General features: G+C 45.7%; 2 protein-coding genes across 9 annotated transcripts in view; both read left to right on the top strand.

Moving 5' to 3' along the window:
- LOC308343024 (protocadherin alpha-C2) overlaps positions 1 to 18,171 on the top strand; it is a gene marked incomplete at both ends in the record, with an annotated part of 206,533 nt that overhangs the window by 74,164 nt on the left and 114,198 nt on the right. The window contains one exon of one of the 8 annotated variants that reach the window (XM_080803826.1): positions 6,287 to 8,704. The exons of 5 other annotated variants lie outside the window; for them this stretch is intronic. In XM_080803826.1, coding sequence (XP_080659952.1) covers positions 6,335 to 8,704 — 2,370 coding nt within the window. Of the gene's footprint in view, positions 1 to 6,286; positions 8,705 to 14,313; positions 16,708 to 18,171 lie in introns of those variants that run through there. 2 more of the 8 variants (XM_080803819.1, XM_080803823.1) reach the window with 2 other exon arrangements.
- LOC308342617 (protocadherin alpha-12-like) lies at positions 685 to 3,160 on the top strand (the record flags this gene model as incomplete). Its single annotated transcript, XM_080803211.1, is given in 2 exon segments — positions 685 to 3,086; positions 3,088 to 3,160. Coding segments are annotated over 2 exon segments (2,475 nt in total).

The raw sequence follows: 18,171 nt of genomic DNA, 5'->3' as shown, positions 1-18,171 counted from the left end.
CATGACCTGAGCCCAAGGCAGAGGCTTTAACCCACTGAGCCACCCAGGCGCCCCCTTTTTTTTTTATTTTTATTTTTTTTACTAAGTGCAGGAATTCTTGGGTTTCTCCTGAAGTCCTAAATGAAGTGCTTGTGAAGGATAAAAGTCATTACAAGTGAGAATTGTAAGCAAAATAAGGCCAAGGGTGATGTATATTATTCTTTATTTTATTCTCCATGATAGGCAAAGAGTTGCTTCTGACATTCTGTATTTCAATGATTATGATAGACTTCGAAGCAGAATATTTTAAAAACTGCAGTATAATAGAATGACTATGTTTTGTTACTAATATCTTATACATTAAAAAAAATAAGCATTTACAAAAAATCCATGAAAACATCCAAAGGTCAAAAAATTTAATGTGTCCTGGGAAGTGGCTAAACCAAAAAGAACCTCACGATCTGTCTTGTACTTACATAATCAGTCACATGATGTCGCTGTACACTCAGAAGGTGAAAAGGAAAAATTTTGTCTCCGCGCCCGGATTCCAACCATTGACAGAATAGGATCGACTCCATATTGACCGGAATGCTGGATAAATTTTACTATATCTACACCTACAGGAAGGGAGACTGCTCACAAAGGTTCACAGGTGAGCGATCCCTTAAAACCAACTGTCCCACCTCGGAGATCTTGTTAACTACAATGGTGTTTTCCTGGAGAGGAGGCCCAGGAGCCCCGCGACTGCTGCTGTCGCTTCTGCTCCTTGCAGCGGGGGAACCCGGGAGCTGCCAGGTCCACTACTCGATCCCGGAAGAGGCCAAACACGGCACCTTCGTGGGCCGCATCGCGCAAGACCTAGGGCTGGAGCTGGCGGAGCTGGTGCCACGCCTGTTCCGGGTGGCGTCCAAAGGACGCCGGGACCTTCTGGAGGTAAATCTGCAGAACGGCATTTTGTTTGTGAATTCTCGGATCGACCGGGAGGAGCTGTGTGGGCGGAGCGCGGAGTGCAGCATCCACCTGGAGGTGATCGTGGACAGGCCGCTACAGGTTTTCCATGTGGAGGTGGAGGTGAAGGACATTAACGATAACCCACCCGTGTTCAGAGAAGAGGAGCAAAAGGTACTGATTTCTGAATCTGCCCCGTTGGATTCTCATTTTCCTCTAGAGGGCGCTTCCGATGCGGATATTGGTGTAAACTCTCTTCTGACCTATAGGTTAGGTCTAAATGAGTATTTTACTCTTAAAATAATAACGAAAAACGACAAAAGTATATTGCCTGAACTAGTTCTACGGAAGTCTTTGGATAGAGAGGAAACTCCAGAACTTAATATATTGCTGACCTCCCAGGATGGGGGTAAGCCCGAGCTAACAGGATCTGTTCAGATTAAAATAAGCATTTTGGATGTGAATGATAACGCTCCAGAGTTTGATAAGCCTGGCTATAAAGTAGTGCTGTTTGAAAATGTCCCAAACGGCACGAGAGTGATTCAGCTAAACGCTTCTGATCCAGACGAAGGGGTGAATAGAGAAATTTCCTATGGAATCAGACTGATTTTGCCAGTGAGTGAGAAATGCATGTTTTCAATAAACCCAGAAACAGGTGAAATCAGAATTTACGGGAAATTGGATTTCGAAGAGAATAATGAGTATGAAATTCAAGTTAACGCCATTGATAAAGGGATTCCTTCCATGGCAGGTCATTGTACAGTCCTAGTGGAAGTTCTGGATCTGAATGACAATACCCCTGAGGTAATGATCACTTCGCTGTCGCTCCCGGTGCGAGAGGACGCTCAGGTGGGAACTGTCATCGCCCTCATCAGCGTGTCCGACCGTGACTCTGGTGCCAATGGGCAGGTGACCTGCTCACTAACACCCCGTGTCCCCTTCAAGCTGGTGTCCACCTTCAAGAACTACTATTCGCTGGTGCTGGACAGCGCCTTGGATCGCGAGAGCGTGTCGGACTATGAGCTGGTGGTGACAGCGCGGGACGCAGGCTCGCCTCCGCTCTCCGCCACGGCCAGCGTGTCCGTGGAAGTGGCGGACGTGAACGACAACGCGCCGGCGTTCGCGCAGCCCGAGTACACGGTGTTCGTGAAGGAGAACAACCCGCCCGGCTGCCACATCTTCACGGTGTCGGCGCGGGACGCGGACGCGCAGGAGAACGCGCTGGTGTCCTACTCGCTGGTGGAGCGGCGCGTGGGCGAGCGTGCGCTGTCGAGCTACGTGTCGGTGCACGCGGAGAGCGGCAAGGTGTACGCGCTGCAGCCGCTGGACCACGAGGAGCTGGAGCTGCTGCAGTTCCAAGTGAGCGCGCGCGACGCGGGCGTGCCTCCGCTGGGCAGCAACGTGACGCTGCAGGTGTTCGTGCTGGACGAGAACGACAACGCGCCCGCGCTGCTGCCGCGGCCTGGCGCGGGCGGCGCGGGCGGCGCGCTGAGCGAGCTGGTGTCGCGGTCGGTGGGCGCGGGCCACGTGGTGGCGAAGGTGCGCGCGGTGGACGCGGATTCCGGCTACAACGCGTGGCTGTCGTTCGAGCTGCAGCCGGCGGCGGGGGCCGCGCGCAGCCCGTTCCGCGTGGCGCTGTACACCGGCGAGATCAGCACGACGCGCCCGCTGGACGAGGCGGACCCGCCGCGCCAGCGCCTGCTGGTGCTGGTCAAGGACCACGGCGAGCCGGCGCTGACGGCCACGGCCACCGTGCTGCTGTCGCTGGTGGAGAGCGGCCAGGCGCCAAAGGCGTCGTCGCGGGTGTTGGCGGGCGCCGCTGGCGCCGAGACGGCGCTGGTGGACGTCAACGTGTACCTGATCGTCGCCATCTGCGCGGTGTCCAGCCTGCTGGTGCTCACGCTGCTGCTGTACACGGCGCTGCGGTGCTCGGCTCCGCCCAGGGAGGGCGCGTGCGGGCCTGGGAAGCCCACGCTCGTGTGCTCCAGCGCGGTGGGGAGCTGGTCGTACTCGCAGCAGAGGCGGCAGCGGGTGTGTTCTGGGGAGGGCGCGCCCAAGACCGATCTCATGGCCTTCAGCCCCAGCCTTCCACCTGGTCTGGATAAAGAAGTTGGAGAGGAAAGGCAGGAGGCAGGATCAAATCACCCTGGGCAGGTGAGTCCTACAGATTCCTCTTATTTTGAAGTCTGTGTTAAATTTTAAAAAATCCACTTTATATCATAGAAAAACGTAATGAATATTCCGTATTTTGAGTATTAATGTTTTAAACGAGTATAAATGTTTTAGAGAACAATTTCTGTTAGTCAAATGCCAACTGATAAAAAATCCAATTTTAATCATGCGATAAATCGGGTTTTTTTTTTTTTTCCAATAAATGCCCTATGTCTCCAAATGTTTTGGTAGAAAATGGTAAAGGAAGATGCAAAAATGACTCTCCTATCAGCACTTTATTAGATATAAATTATAATTTTCAGTGATGTACTTAGACCACTTATTTCATCTCAACCTCACTACTGTAGATAATTCCTGTGGTTATTTCCATTTGTTCGTCCTCTTTGTCTTTTAACACTACCTTTTGCTTTAATATTTTCACATTATTAGATAGCTTGACTTTTCTCACTTCAGGCTTGTATCAAAGATTGAACACTCTCTTCGTAAAGTCTGAAAAGATTTACCTTTTTCTGTAGAGTTAAGCATGGGTCAAACATTTATTTTCCATTAAATAATCTTTAGTTATGACTCAACTGATAAGATAAAACCTATTTTCTTATTATTTGCAGTTAAAAATTCAGTCTTGCATTATTGTTTGGTGGTTTCATTGAAATAATAGAACTTAAAAGTTCTGTCAATTTATTTTATTGCATGTAATGGGTACAGATTTATCTACAATATAGTCAAACAGAACTCCCAGATTTATGCTTACAAAGTTTACTAGGCAAATAAAGTTATTCATATCACTCCACCATGTCTCCCAACTTGCTGAAGACATGCATCTAGAAGATGCATCTAGAAGACATGTGTTATAATATCTGCAATATATGCTGGTTGGCAGTCTGCCCTACATTTTGTGGATTCATCTAGAAAGGAAAATGTTAAGTGTATTAAAGTGAAATGTAAATTATCATTTTCGCTCATCTGGCAATTTAAATTTCTTGTCTTTAAAAGCTTTATCTCTGATGTTTGTGAAATTTTCTTTTCGTGTGCTATAATCACTTCTGATGATTCTATCAAAGGTCATTTACCTTAGGTCATTCTTCTAATCAGTGATCCTTAGCTATATGCAGAGTGGCAGAGTAACTGATTTCTTTGAGAATTTGATAAAATTTGTATGTGTATGCTCTGCTTTAGCTTTAGGAGCTAAAATTTATAATTTAATTAATTTAATTTATAATTTAATTATATCTAACAGTGTGTGAGGACTACATAACTAACATACTACTTTTTCAATAAAGTTTCTAAGCAATCATTGTACATTGACTTTTTTGGAAAATGGCAGATAGAAAATGAAGGAGCAGGGTAGTGGTATTAGACAATTTAAGTAGCCCAACAGCATAAACACTCAATTTTTTTGATTACTTAAGAACCAGTTTTATAGTTGATTTAAGTTATCTTTTACTTGTGTAATGATTATTGATTATTAATTCCTGGTTTTATAAAGATTTCTTATCTTACTTCCCTTCATTATTATATGTAAAAGGAATGGTGACAAATTGTTGGCTTAAAGATTTTGACTTGAATTTTAATGAGCTTATAAATTTTGTATTTGTTTACGATTAGCTGTGGAATCTTATCTGTGTTTTGCTTTCCCTTAAAGCTGATCTTGAATTAATTAATAAAATTATGAAAAGTCCTTTGATTCTCCCTTGCATCATAGTCACCATTCTGATTTAGTTTTCTTTCTTTTTTTTTTCCCATTCTGATTTTCTGAAGAGAAGCAGATTTTGAGTGACTACTAACTGGCCTGAAGGGCACATTTAAAGGGAAACCAAAAATTCATTATGGAGTTTATTTTCATTTGATTTTAGTTAGAGAGACTGGGCTCCAAAACATGTCACAGATGTTTTTCATATTAGGGCTCCACAGCCATGTTAGAATACTGTGAAATTTGGAGGTTGTTTTTTTTTTTTTAAAGATTTTATTTATTTATTTGACGGAGAGAGAGAGATCACAAGTAGGCAGAGAAGCAGGCAGAGAGAGAGGGGAGAAGCAGGCTCCCTGCTGAGCAGAGAGCCCGATGTGGGGCTCGATCCCAGGACCCTGAGATCATGACCTGAGCCGAAGGCAGAGGCTTAATTAACCCACTGAGCCACCCAGGCGCCCCAAATTTGGAGGTTTTGATTCAACATTTTACATGAAAATGCTTTCCTCCTGCTAGAGTGAAACCTTACAGGATCTGTACCCAAGCTTCATTTTAATATGTTATGGGAATAAGAGCAGTTGTATGAAAAGTCATCGCATTTGAGCATCAAGGAACCAAAAACGACATGTTCCATATTTATGATGAATTTTTATATCCAACGGAAGTATGAATAAAATAATTTATATGAACGAAATATTTAGTTAGTAGAAATACTTTAGTTTCTTTTTTTAAAAAAGATTTTATTTATTTATTTGACAGACAGAGATCACAAGTAGGCAGAGAGGCAGGCAGAGAGAGAGGGAGAAGCAGGCTTCCTGCCGAGCAGAGAGCCGGATGCGGAGCTCCATCCCAGGACCCTGAGATCATGACCTGAGCCCAAGGCAGAGGCTTTAACCCACTGAGCCACCCAGGCGCCCCCTTTTTTTTTTATTTTTATTTTTTTTACTAAGTGCAGGAATTCTTGGGTTTCTCCTGAAGTCCTAAATGAAGTGCTTGTGAAGGATAAAAGTCATTACAAGTGAGAATTGTAAGCAAAATAAGGCCAAGGGTGATGTATATTATTCTTTATTTTATTCTCCATGATAGGCAAAGAGTTGCTTCTGACATTCTGTATTTCAATGATTATGATAGACTTCGAAGCAGAATATTTTAAAAACTGCAGTATAATAGAATGACTATGTTTTGTTACTAATATCTTATACATTAAAAAAAATAAGCATTTACAAAAAATCCATGAAAACATCCAAAGGTCAAAAAATTTAATGTGTCCTGGGAAGTGGCTAAACCAAAAAGAACCTCACGATCTGTCTTGTACTTACATAATCAGTCACATGATGTCGCTGTACACTCAGAAGGTGAAAAGGAAAAATTTTGTCTCCGCGCCCGGATTCCAACCATTGACAGAATAGGATCGACTCCATATTGACCGGAATGCTGGATAAATTTTACTATATCTACACCTACAGGAAGGGAGACTGCTCACAAAGGTTCACAGGTGAGCGATCCCTTAAAACCAACTGTCCCACCTCGGAGATCTTGTTAACTACAATGGTGTTTTCCTGGAGAGGAGGCCCAGGAGCCCCGCGACTGCTGCTGTCGCTTCTGCTCCTTGCAGCGGGGGAACCCGGGAGCTGCCAGGTCCACTACTCGATCCCGGAAGAGGCCAAACACGGCACCTTCGTGGGCCGCATCGCGCAAGACCTAGGGCTGGAGCTGGCGGAGCTGGTGCCACGCCTGTTCCGGGTGGCGTCCAAAGGACGCCGGGACCTTCTGGAGGTAAATCTGCAGAACGGCATTTTGTTTGTGAATTCTCGGATCGACCGGGAGGAGCTGTGTGGGCGGAGCGCGGAGTGCAGCATCCACCTGGAGGTGATCGTGGACAGGCCGCTACAGGTTTTCCATGTGGAGGTGGAGGTGAAGGACATTAACGATAACCCACCCGTGTTCAGAGAAGAGGAGCAAAAGGTACTGATTTCTGAATCTGCCCCGTTGGATTCTCATTTTCCTCTAGAGGGCGCTTCCGATGCGGATATTGGTGTAAACTCTCTTCTGACCTATAGGTTAGGTCTAAATGAGTATTTTACTCTTAAAATAATAACGAAAAACGACAAAAGTATATTGCCTGAACTAGTTCTACGGAAGTCTTTGGATAGAGAGGAAACTCCAGAACTTAATATATTGCTGACCTCCCAGGATGGGGGTAAGCCCGAGCTAACAGGATCTGTTCAGATTAAAATAAGCATTTTGGATGTGAATGATAACGCTCCAGAGTTTGATAAGCCTGGCTATAAAGTAGTGCTGTTTGAAAATGTCCCAAACGGCACGAGAGTGATTCAGCTAAACGCTTCTGATCCAGACGAAGGGGTGAATAGAGAAATTTCCTATGGAATCAGACTGATTTTGCCAGTGAGTGAGAAATGCATGTTTTCAATAAACCCAGAAACAGGTGAAATCAGAATTTACGGGAAATTGGATTTCGAAGAGAATAATGAGTATGAAATTCAAGTTAACGCCATTGATAAAGGGATTCCTTCCATGGCAGGTCATTGTACAGTCCTAGTGGAAGTTCTGGATCTGAATGACAATACCCCTGAGGTAATGATCACTTCGCTGTCGCTCCCGGTGCGAGAGGACGCTCAGGTGGGAACTGTCATCGCCCTCATCAGCGTGTCCGACCGTGACTCTGGTGCCAATGGGCAGGTGACCTGCTCACTAACACCCCGTGTCCCCTTCAAGCTGGTGTCCACCTTCAAGAACTACTATTCGCTGGTGCTGGACAGCGCCTTGGATCGCGAGAGCGTGTCGGACTATGAGCTGGTGGTGACAGCGCGGGACGCAGGCTCGCCTCCGCTCTCCGCCACGGCCAGCGTGTCCGTGGAAGTGGCGGACGTGAACGACAACGCGCCGGCGTTCGCGCAGCCCGAGTACACGGTGTTCGTGAAGGAGAACAACCCGCCCGGCTGCCACATCTTCACGGTGTCGGCGCGGGACGCGGACGCGCAGGAGAACGCGCTGGTGTCCTACTCGCTGGTGGAGCGGCGCGTGGGCGAGCGTGCGCTGTCGAGCTACGTGTCGGTGCACGCGGAGAGCGGCAAGGTGTACGCGCTGCAGCCGCTGGACCACGAGGAGCTGGAGCTGCTGCAGTTCCAAGTGAGCGCGCGCGACGCGGGCGTGCCTCCGCTGGGCAGCAACGTGACGCTGCAGGTGTTCGTGCTGGACGAGAACGACAACGCGCCCGCGCTGCTGCCGCGGCCTGGCGCGGGCGGCGCGGGCGGCGCGCTGAGCGAGCTGGTGTCGCGGTCGGTGGGCGCGGGCCACGTGGTGGCGAAGGTGCGCGCGGTGGACGCGGATTCCGGCTACAACGCGTGGCTGTCGTTCGAGCTGCAGCCGGCGGCGGGGGCCGCGCGCAGCCCGTTCCGCGTGGCGCTGTACACGGGCGAGATCAGCACGACGCGCCCGCTGGACGAGGCGGACCCGCCGCGCCAGCGCCTGCTGGTGCTGGTCAAGGACCACGGCGAGCCGGCGCTGACGGCCACGGCCACCGTGCTGCTGTCGCTGGTGGAGAGCGGCCAGGCGCCAAAGGCGTCGTCGCGGGTGTTGGCGGGCGCCGCTGGCGCCGAGACGGCGCTGGTGGACGTCAACGTGTACCTGATCGTCGCCATCTGCGCGGTGTCCAGCCTGCTGGTGCTCACGCTGCTGCTGTACACGGCGCTGCGGTGCTCGGCTCCGCCCAGGGAGGGCGCGTGCGGGCCTGGGAAGCCCACGCTCGTGTGCTCCAGCGCGGTGGGGAGCTGGTCGTACTCGCAGCAGAGGCGGCAGCGGGTGTGCTCTGGGGAGGGCGCGCCCAAGACCGACCTCATGGCCTTCAGCCCCAACCTTCCACAGTCAGGAGAAGATTGTTTAAACCCTTCCAGTGAAGTAAGTCATTAATATAATTTAAGTATATTTGTTTCCTTTAATAACTCTTTATTAGAGTGTAAATACATCCTCTCTTTTTTCTTCTTGTTATCTTTTAACCAGGGAACATCTTCCGTGGTATAATCATTCTCTCATTTTGAAATTTTTGTGTATTTCATGTTCATTTGAAACTTGCATTTGAAAATTCACTTTAAGTTTCATGTATTAGTGAGATACATAGGTGAAATACTGGTTTTGGATCACCACATTTTAAACTTCCTAATTCTATCATTTTTCCTGTATTATTGACCTTGAGAAACATTAGTACATAAGAGTAAAAACTGCATAGCTGTTTGAAAACTCAAGTTTATTTTTTATGATATTTTATAATTTCATGATCAGAGAATATTTGCAAGAGTAGTACAAATAATTTTCAGATACCATTAACTGGATTCTTTTACCATTCCTTATATACATAAGCTTCTAAAATATCCTCCTGAATACCATTTTAATTTCAGCACAATATCCTTCAGATATTATAATAACAATAATAATTATGTTAATTCTAAGGAATAATTTTGTTATTGTTCACACAGAGTGCCTTCTTTCTTTTAAGTGATATTGGCTACTTACTGTACTATCCTTCTTTACATAAAATATAATAAAGTAATTGCATATTTAATATATTATAATATGCACCTGAATCAGGATGCATCTTGTAATTGATGGTTTATAATAACTTTATTGGCTGTTTTTCTTTCTTGGTAGCACATAAGTAACGGTGCATCTTAGAATTAATGACTACTTTTGAATTCAGTAAAGTATAGTAATACTTACTGATCCCCTGTTATTTTGTAGAGCCTATGCTATGATCTCTAATTGCATCATTTCATCTAGTTATCTAATCAGTCCTGGGGCACTTAGCTGGCTCAGTGGGTGGAGTATGCGACTCTTGATCTCAGGGTCTTGAGTTTGGAGCCCCACCTTGGGTGTAGAGATTACTTGATAATAAAACGTTTAAAAAAAGAAACCAGCCTTATGGTGCCAGTACATTATTTATCATAGTCACTTTGCTGATGAGGAACCTGAAGCTTAAGCCACAAATAGAGAGTGAGAAGTAGCCCAAACTCAAGTTTCAGAGGATCCCAAACCCATTACGGTGCACTACTGCTCTGAGACTATTATCAGTTAAATCTTTTATTTATTTTTTAAGATTTATTTGAGAGAGAGAGGGAGAGTGCATGTGCACAAGTGGGGGGAGGGGCAGAGGGAGAGAATCTCAAGCAGATTCTCTGCTGAGCCCAGAGCCTGTGAGGGTGCTCAATCCCATCACCCATGAGACCATGACTGGAGTCGAAACCAAGACTCAGACACTTAACTGACTGAACCACCCTGGTACCCCCCAGTTGAGTCTTCTAAAATGCATTTAGCTTACTTCACATCTTGTAATTTTTTTCCACAAAAATATCCAGAGGCTTCTATGACTAGAGACTAAAGTCTTAAATCCTTCAAGCTAGTAGTGAAGGAATTAAACTTTCCTGCCTTTGCCTACTACTGTCTCAAATATCTTTAGTTTTTGAATATGAAATATAACATATGTTCAATCAGTAATTTTTAAAAGATTTTATTTATTTATTTATTTGAGAGAGAGAGAAAGAGAAAGAACAAGCATGAGTGAGGGGCAGACACAGATGGAGAGGGAGAAGCAGACTCTCTGCTGAGCAGGGAGCCCGATGTGGGGCTTGATCCCAGGACTCTGAGATCATGACCTGAGCTAAAGGCAGATGCTTAACTGACTGAGCCACCCAGGCACCCCCCCCAATCAATAATTTTTAAATACATATACAGTATTGAAATAAACCACCTAGGTTATTCCCTGCAGGGTAGAAGTGGGGGTGGGTTCCAGAGATTAGCCATGTTTTATCAAAGAGTGCCTTGAAAGATAGATAACTTTTTAACTGGAAAGTTTTACTGATGGAGAGATTAGTATGAATAAATGAGCAGAGTTTGCTCTAGTGACTGTGTACTTGAAGGATGGAACAGGGGAGATTCTGCAGGTAAGAAATCTAGTAAGGAATTTTTCAGAATTTTCTAGGTATCAAGTAATGGAGACAAATCATGACAGTCAAAATAGATTGAAAGAAACATGTACAAAAGGCATTAGCATATTAGAAGGAACCTAATAATAAATGATTCATTACAAATGATAAGAGAAAGACAGAAATACGGGATGACACCAACTTTTTTGTTTGGTCATCTAGGAGGATGAGATTGCCATTAACCAAAATGTAGAATACAGTTTAAGAAATACTTTGTGTATGTTTGTCCAGCTAGCAAATAGAAACATTTAAGAAAATGTTATTCTTGCGATGCTAAGATAATGCCATTGTGATTAGAAATACAGGTCAGGAGCTTGGGGATAGATTATAGATCTAGATTTGGGAGTAAGTCCCTTATGGGAAAAAAATCTATGAAAGGATAAAATCAGAAAAGACAGATTAAAAAATGAGAACAATGTGTCCAAGTAAAGAATTGAAGTGAATATGTATGCTCATTCTTGTGATTGCTATAGCGAAGTACCAAAACCTGGGTGGCTTAAGATAACAAAATTTTGTTCTCTCACAATTTTGGTGGACCAGAAATCCAAAATCCAACTGTTGCCAGGGCTGTACCCTCTGAAGCTCAAAGGGAAAATCTCTTGTCTCTTGCACCTTCTGATGGCTATCAGCAGTTCTTGGCTTGTGGCTACACCATTCCAAGCTCTATCTCCCTGGTCATATTGCCTCCTTTTCTGCATATCTTCTTATCCATATGTTTTTTTAATAAGGATACATGTGATAGTACTTAGGGCCCACCTGGGTAATCCAGGCTAAACTCCTTCAATCAATAATTTTTTGAATACATATACAGGACCCTAAACTTAATCATGTCATTTGCCACAGAAAGTAATACTCATGGGTTCCAGGGATTAAGACGTGAGCATATCTTTTAGGGGAGTCACTATTCAATCCACTATAATAGGCTTAAAATCATAAGTAGGCTGTACAACAGACAGCAGAAATGAAACTCCAAGTACAATACATCAAGTAAGTGTTAGAAGTTTAAGGTAGAGAGAAGGGTTAAACAGAACTTGCTTTTCCCACAAGAAGTAGCAAATTTAAATGTGTGTGTATAATGTGTGTTCATATGTATGGGCATGTGTATATGTAAAATATATATGTGTGTATATACATACATATGGACACATGAGTGGTTTTGTAGTGTGAGGAAAAGAAGCAAGTAAAAAAAGATACTGAAGATGTGACAGGTAGATTAAGAATGAAGATTTAAAAAAGGGGAAAGGAAGAAATAATGAAGATGAAAATGAGGGGCACCTGGGTGGCTCAGTCCTTAAGCTGCTCCCTTCGCTCAGGTCATGATCCCAGGGTCTTGGGATCAACTTTTGCGGTTGTTGTCATTGTCATTGTTGGGCTCCCTGCTCCGCTGGATGCCTGCTTCTCCTTCTCCATCAGCCTCTCTTCCTGCTCGTGCTCTCTCTGTCAAATAAATAAAATCTTTTAAAAAAGTATGCAGATGGAGATGAAAAATATGGGGGCATCTGGATGGCTCAGTCAGTTAAGCGTCTGACTGGATCTCAGTTTGGGTCTTGATCTCAGAGTCTTGATCTTAGGGTCGTGAGTTCTGGCGTGGAGCCTACTTAAAAAGAAAACATAAGAAAAGACGAAAAATATGGAAGAGGATAGAAGAGAGAATAATATTTTAAGAGCATAAGGTTGACTTTAAAAGTAGGGATCATTTTTCCTTAGTAGAGAAAGAAAAATGTTGATACAAAAAAAGAGACATTGAATTCATATGTGATTACTTATCTCTCTGTGTAAGTTATCTGAGAACGACATGGCAGGAATGAGTTTGGGAATTTGAGAAGGAAATATGGAAGAATCTCTGTATGCAGGAGGAAAGAGTTAATTAGGAATTCATTTGCAAGCCCAAATCAAATGTGAGAGTAAACTTGCAGAGAATATCGTGATCATGGAGAAGTAACATCCCTAAATGGAGAAGCTAAGTAAGAGGGAGAAAATGGTTAGACTGTGTGTTGGAAGCTAAAGAAAATGTTAGAGGAGTAATAGAAGTAGGTGAGTGCTTTCGGGGTATCTGACAAATTTCACATAGTTGACTCTGAAGTCTAGGTTAGGTGGAGTGGAAAGGAAAACAAGGTAGAACTTGATAGACAAGAACAACTACAAATAATCCAGGGACTGTTCGGTGATAGGAGTAAAGTCATGTTAATGAAAGTAATTTAACAGGAGAGAAGGATGGAGGTACGAGAATATCAGAGACTCTACTCAGATTTTCAGAGATGAGCAAAGACACAGAAATGAACTAAACTAGCCATCTATTGTTTCATAGAGAATTGTGCACAGGACAAGCAAGATAATTATTGTAGCTGTACTCTATTTTGCCTGGAACTTTGTGGCTTGGTAAAGATAGTTGTAGCAATAGGTAGAAGTAATATTCCCTTCCTTTCTTTTTTGCTAAAGATGTGTTAACATCTTTGCCTACCTGTTGATGTTTGGAAAATCAGAGTCAATTGAAATGATAGTAAAGTTTTTCCCAGGGACGGGGAGGAGAAGAGTGAAGCTTAACCTATTGGCATTAATTCAAATTCCATCAGATTCGTAGGATGCTAGTTCTTGGCATCTTTTATGCAAAGAAAATTTGAAAGTGTTGTTATATCTTAATGATCTAAATTATTGTGTTTATGCACATGCTCACATACAAACTCATACACATTGATAGGACACTTCATTTAAATACAAATATTTTATCCACATTTCACAATTGGGGGAATTTTATACATATGGTTTATTTACACAGCTGGTATATCACTTAATATTTTCCACAATCATCCGTTTTATTCTTATAATTGATTATATTTCCATTTGGACTTAATGGCCATTGTGTGAACAGTTCTAAATAAATATTACAGGAAAAAGACATTCTGAATTGAAACCACCAAAGTTAGGCAGAACTGGAGACTGGTTTCCAAAAGAGAATATCGAATATTCCTCTTTCAAAATTCTGCATGGGAGATCCTGGCTGGCTCATTCAGCAGAGCATGTGACTCTTGATCTCAGGGTTGTGAGTTCAAGCCCCACATTGGGTATAGAGATTACTTAAAGATAAAGTCTTTAAAAAAATTCTGCATGAAAGTTTTACACTTGCAAAATATATTTGTGGAAAAGTGGAATTCAAACAATTCTCAACTAGCATCCTATACAAGGCAGAATATAGCGACTTACTGTTTCTGGAAAGAAAGACATTTCATCTTCAGTTACGTATTTGCAGTGAAAAACCTCACGAAATGAAAACAAAACAAAACAAAACCCTCTGCATCAATGGAAAATGTGAAGATTTAATCATTTCTACAGTTACACCTTCATGCACATGGTGTCGCTCTTCACTGAGAACATTTCCGAGAAGAACGTGCCTCCGCTTCCTCCTTCCTGCAGAAAATTTGGCAGATAGTGGAAAACCTCTGTTGAATCCTCCCCTCAGAAGCCCGCGAGAGTCAGTTTGCAGTAAGGTATAACTTATACTTTAGATTACCTTTGAATCCTTTTGAGTGTACCATGCTGTTCTGGCGAGGAGGCCCAGGAACCCCGAGTCTGCTGCTGTCGCTTCTGCTCCTCGCAGCCTGGAAGACTGGGAGCGGCCAGGTTCACTACTCAGTCCTGGAGGAGGCCAAACACGGCACCTTCGTGGGCCGCATCGCCCAGGATTTGGGACTGGAGCTGGCGGAGCTGGTGCCACGCCTGTTCCGGGTGGTGTCCAAAGGCCACGGGGACCTTCTGGAGGTAAATCTGCAGAATGGCATTTTGTTTGTGAATTCTCGGATTGACCGGGAGGAGCTGTGCCGGCGGAGTCTGGAGTGCAGCATCCACCTGGAGGTGATTGTGAACAAGCCGTTGCAGGTTTTCCATGTGGAGGTGGAGGTGAAGGATATTAATGACAATCCGCCTGTGTTCCCTGAAAGTAAGAAAAGAATAATCATTGCAGAATCTAGACCCCCAGAAACTCGGTTCCCACTAGATGGCGCATCCGATGCAGATATTGGAGTAAACTCGGCCTTGACCTACCGAGTGGATCCCAACGAATATTTCGCTTTGGATGCACAGAACAATCGTGAACAGACGTCTTCGTTGTCACTTGTATTGAGGAAATCATTGGACAGAGAGCAAATTCAGGAGCATAGCTTAGTATTGACAGCCACTGATGGGGGTAAACCGGAGCTGACCGGCACAGTTCAGTTGCTGATTACAATTCTGGATGTGAACGACAATGCCCCAGAATTTGACCAGTATATTTATAAAGTGACAGTATTAGAGAACGCATTTAATGGAACATTAGTGATCAAGCTGAATGCCACAGATCTTGATGATGGTACGAATGGAGACATAATCTACTCATTTAGAAGGCCTGTATCGCCTGCGGTGCTATATGCATTTATCATAAACCCCAACAGTGGGGAAATTAGAACAAGAGGTAAACTAGATTTCGAAGAAAAGAAGTTGTATGAAATATCGGTGGAAGCAACAGACAAGGGGAATATTCCAATGGCAGGTCACTGTACTGTTTTCGTGGAAATACTAGATATAAATGATAATACCCCAGAAATTACCATCACTTCTCTGTCACTTCCGGTGCGAGAGGATGCTCAGGTGGGAACTGTCATCGCCCTGATCAGCGTGTCCGACCGTGACTCTGGTGCCAATGGGCAGGTGACCTGCTCACTAACACCCCGTGTCCCCTTCAAGCTGGTGTCCACCTTCAAGAACTACTATTCGCTGGTGCTGGACAGCGCCTTGGATCGCGAGAGCGTGTCGGACTATGAGCTGGTGGTGACAGCACGGGACGGAGGCTCGCCTTCACTCTCCGCCACGGCCAGCATGTCCGTGGAAGTGGCGGACGTGAACGACAACGCGCCGGCGTTCGCGCAGCCCGAGTACACGGTGTTCGTGAAGGAGAACAACCCGCCCGGCTGCCACATCTTCACGGTGTCGGCGCGGGACGCGGACGCGCAGGAGAACGCGCTGGTGTCCTACTCGCTGGTGGAGCGGCGCGTGGGCGAGCGTGCGCTGTCGAGCTACGTGTCGGTGCACGCGGAGAGCGGCAAGGTGTACGCGCTGCAGCCGCTGGACCACGAGGAGCTGGAGCTGCTGCAGTTCCAAGTGAGCGCGCGCGACGCGGGCGTGCCTCCGCTGGGCAGCAACGTGACGCTGCAGGTGTTCGTGCTGGACGAGAACGACAACGCGCCCGCGCTGCTGCCGCGGCCTGGCGCGGGCGGCGCGGGCGGCGCGCTGAGCGAGCTGGTGTCGCGGTCGGTGGGCGCGGGCCACGTGGTGGCGAAGGTGCGCGCGGTGGACGCGGATTCCGGCTACAACGCGTGGCTGTCGTTCGAGCTGCAGCCGGCGGCGGGGGCCGCGCGCAGCCCGTTCCGCGTGGCGCTGTACACGGGCGAGATCAGCACGACGCGCCCGCTGGACGAGGCGGACCCGCCGCGCCAGCGCCTGCTGGTGCTGGTCAAGGACCACGGCGAGCCGGCGCTGACGGCCACGGCCACCGTGCTGCTGTCGCTGGTGGAGAGCGGCCAGGCGCCAAAGGCGTCGTCGCGGGTGTTGGCGGGCGCCGCTGGCGCCGAGACGGCGCTGGTGGACGTCAACGTGTACCTGATCGTCGCCATCTGCGCGGTGTCCAGCCTGCTGGTGCTCACGCTGCTGCTGTACACGGCGCTGCGGTGCTCGGCTCCGCCCAGGGAGGGCGCGTGCGGGCCTGGGAAGCCCACGCTCGTGTGCTCCAGCGCGGTGGGGAGCTGGTCGTACTCGCAGCAGAGGCGGCAGCGGGTGTGCTCTGGGGAGGGCGCGCCCAAGACCGACCTCATGGCCTTCAGTCCCAGTCTTCCGCCTGGTCTGAGTTCTACAGAGGGAACCGGTGAAAGAGAACCAGACATAGAACATTTGAAAGAGGTGAGTTCGTATTAAAAACTGCCTTACTCTTTTAGCCTAACTCACAGCTTTATTGTTTAAGGTTCTTCATTCTCAGTTGTAACATTATTCTTTAATTTTGCTTGTCGTCATGGTATTTAGTGAATGTTATTGACATTATGGATTGAGTTATTGTTCAGAGTGGGGCTCCTGGGTGGCTCAGTTGGTTAAGCTTCAGACTCCATTTCCGCTCAGGTCCTGATCTCAGGGTCGGGAGATTGAGCCTCAGGTGGGGCTAGCTCTAGGCGTTGAGCCTGCTTAAAGATTCTCTCTCCCTCTCTCTGCTCCCTGCCCCCAGCGCCTTGTTGAAATCGTTAAGTAAAAGCCACAATAAATTACCCGTAATGCTAATCATTTGTAAGGTTTTTCTTAGTAGCAGTTTGTAAGTATTTATTTCCTATGTGCACATTTACAAGAAACCATACATTATGAATACTTGAGCATTCAGAAAGGTTTGTTTGAATGAGGCTAATTAGAATTTTTTAAAAAATATTTTATTTATTTATTTGACAGAAGGCTAGCGAGAGAGCACAAGTAAGCAGAGCCGCAGGGAGAGGGGGAGAGTGATAAGCAGGCTCCCTGCTGAGCAGGGAGCCAGATGCGGGCTGATCCCAGGAACCCAGAGTCATGACCCGAGCCTAAGGCAGCCGCCCAACCAACTGAGTTACCCGGGCGCCCCTAATTAGAATTTTTAAACGAATGTCTTTATTTTAAAAATTTATTGATATACCATATATGTTTTATTTTACTTATTTTTTAAAAGATTTTATTTATTTATTTATTTATTTGACAGAGAGTGAGATCACAAGTAGACAGAGAGGCAGGCAGAGAGAAAGGGGAAAGCAGGCTCCCTGCTGAGCAGAGAGCCTGTGCGGGTCTCCATCTGAGGACCCTGAGATCAAGACCTGAGCTGAAGGCAGAGGCTTAACCCACTGAGCCACCCAGGTGCCCCTATGTGTTTTAATTTAAAGACCACATAACCTTTTATTACAAAAAATGCCCTTTAAAAGTTCATTTAAAAAAACACTTTATTTATTTACTTGAGAGAGAGAGAGAGTTCAGAGGGAAAGGGAGAGGCACTCCCCACCCCCAAACAAGGAACCACATGCAGGGCTCCATTGCAGGGCCCTGGGATCATGATGGAGCAAAGACAGACACCTAGCTGACTGAGCCACCCAGGTGCCCCAGTTCATTTTTGTTTCTTAAAAAAAAAATCTTCTTTGATTTGGTCCCTCCTCATTTCTTTCTGGTCATCTCACCATTCCCGTCAGGTATCCAGTACAAAGGAAGCTTGTGATTTTCTTTGCACATATTTATTTGCAATCACTTAATTGCTCCACACATGTGTACGTCTCTTAGATTTTTTTGTTGTTTGTTTTAGAAAGTTTATTAGGACAGAGAATGCATTTTATACTTTTTAGTCACCAATGTCTTTGGAAATCCCTA

Source organism: Martes martes (assembly GCF_963455335.1).
Source record: "Martes martes genome assembly, chromosome: 5".
NCBI lineage: Eukaryota > Metazoa > Chordata > Mammalia > Carnivora > Mustelidae > Martes > Martes martes.
This window is presented reverse-complemented; position numbering and strand designations above follow the sequence as displayed.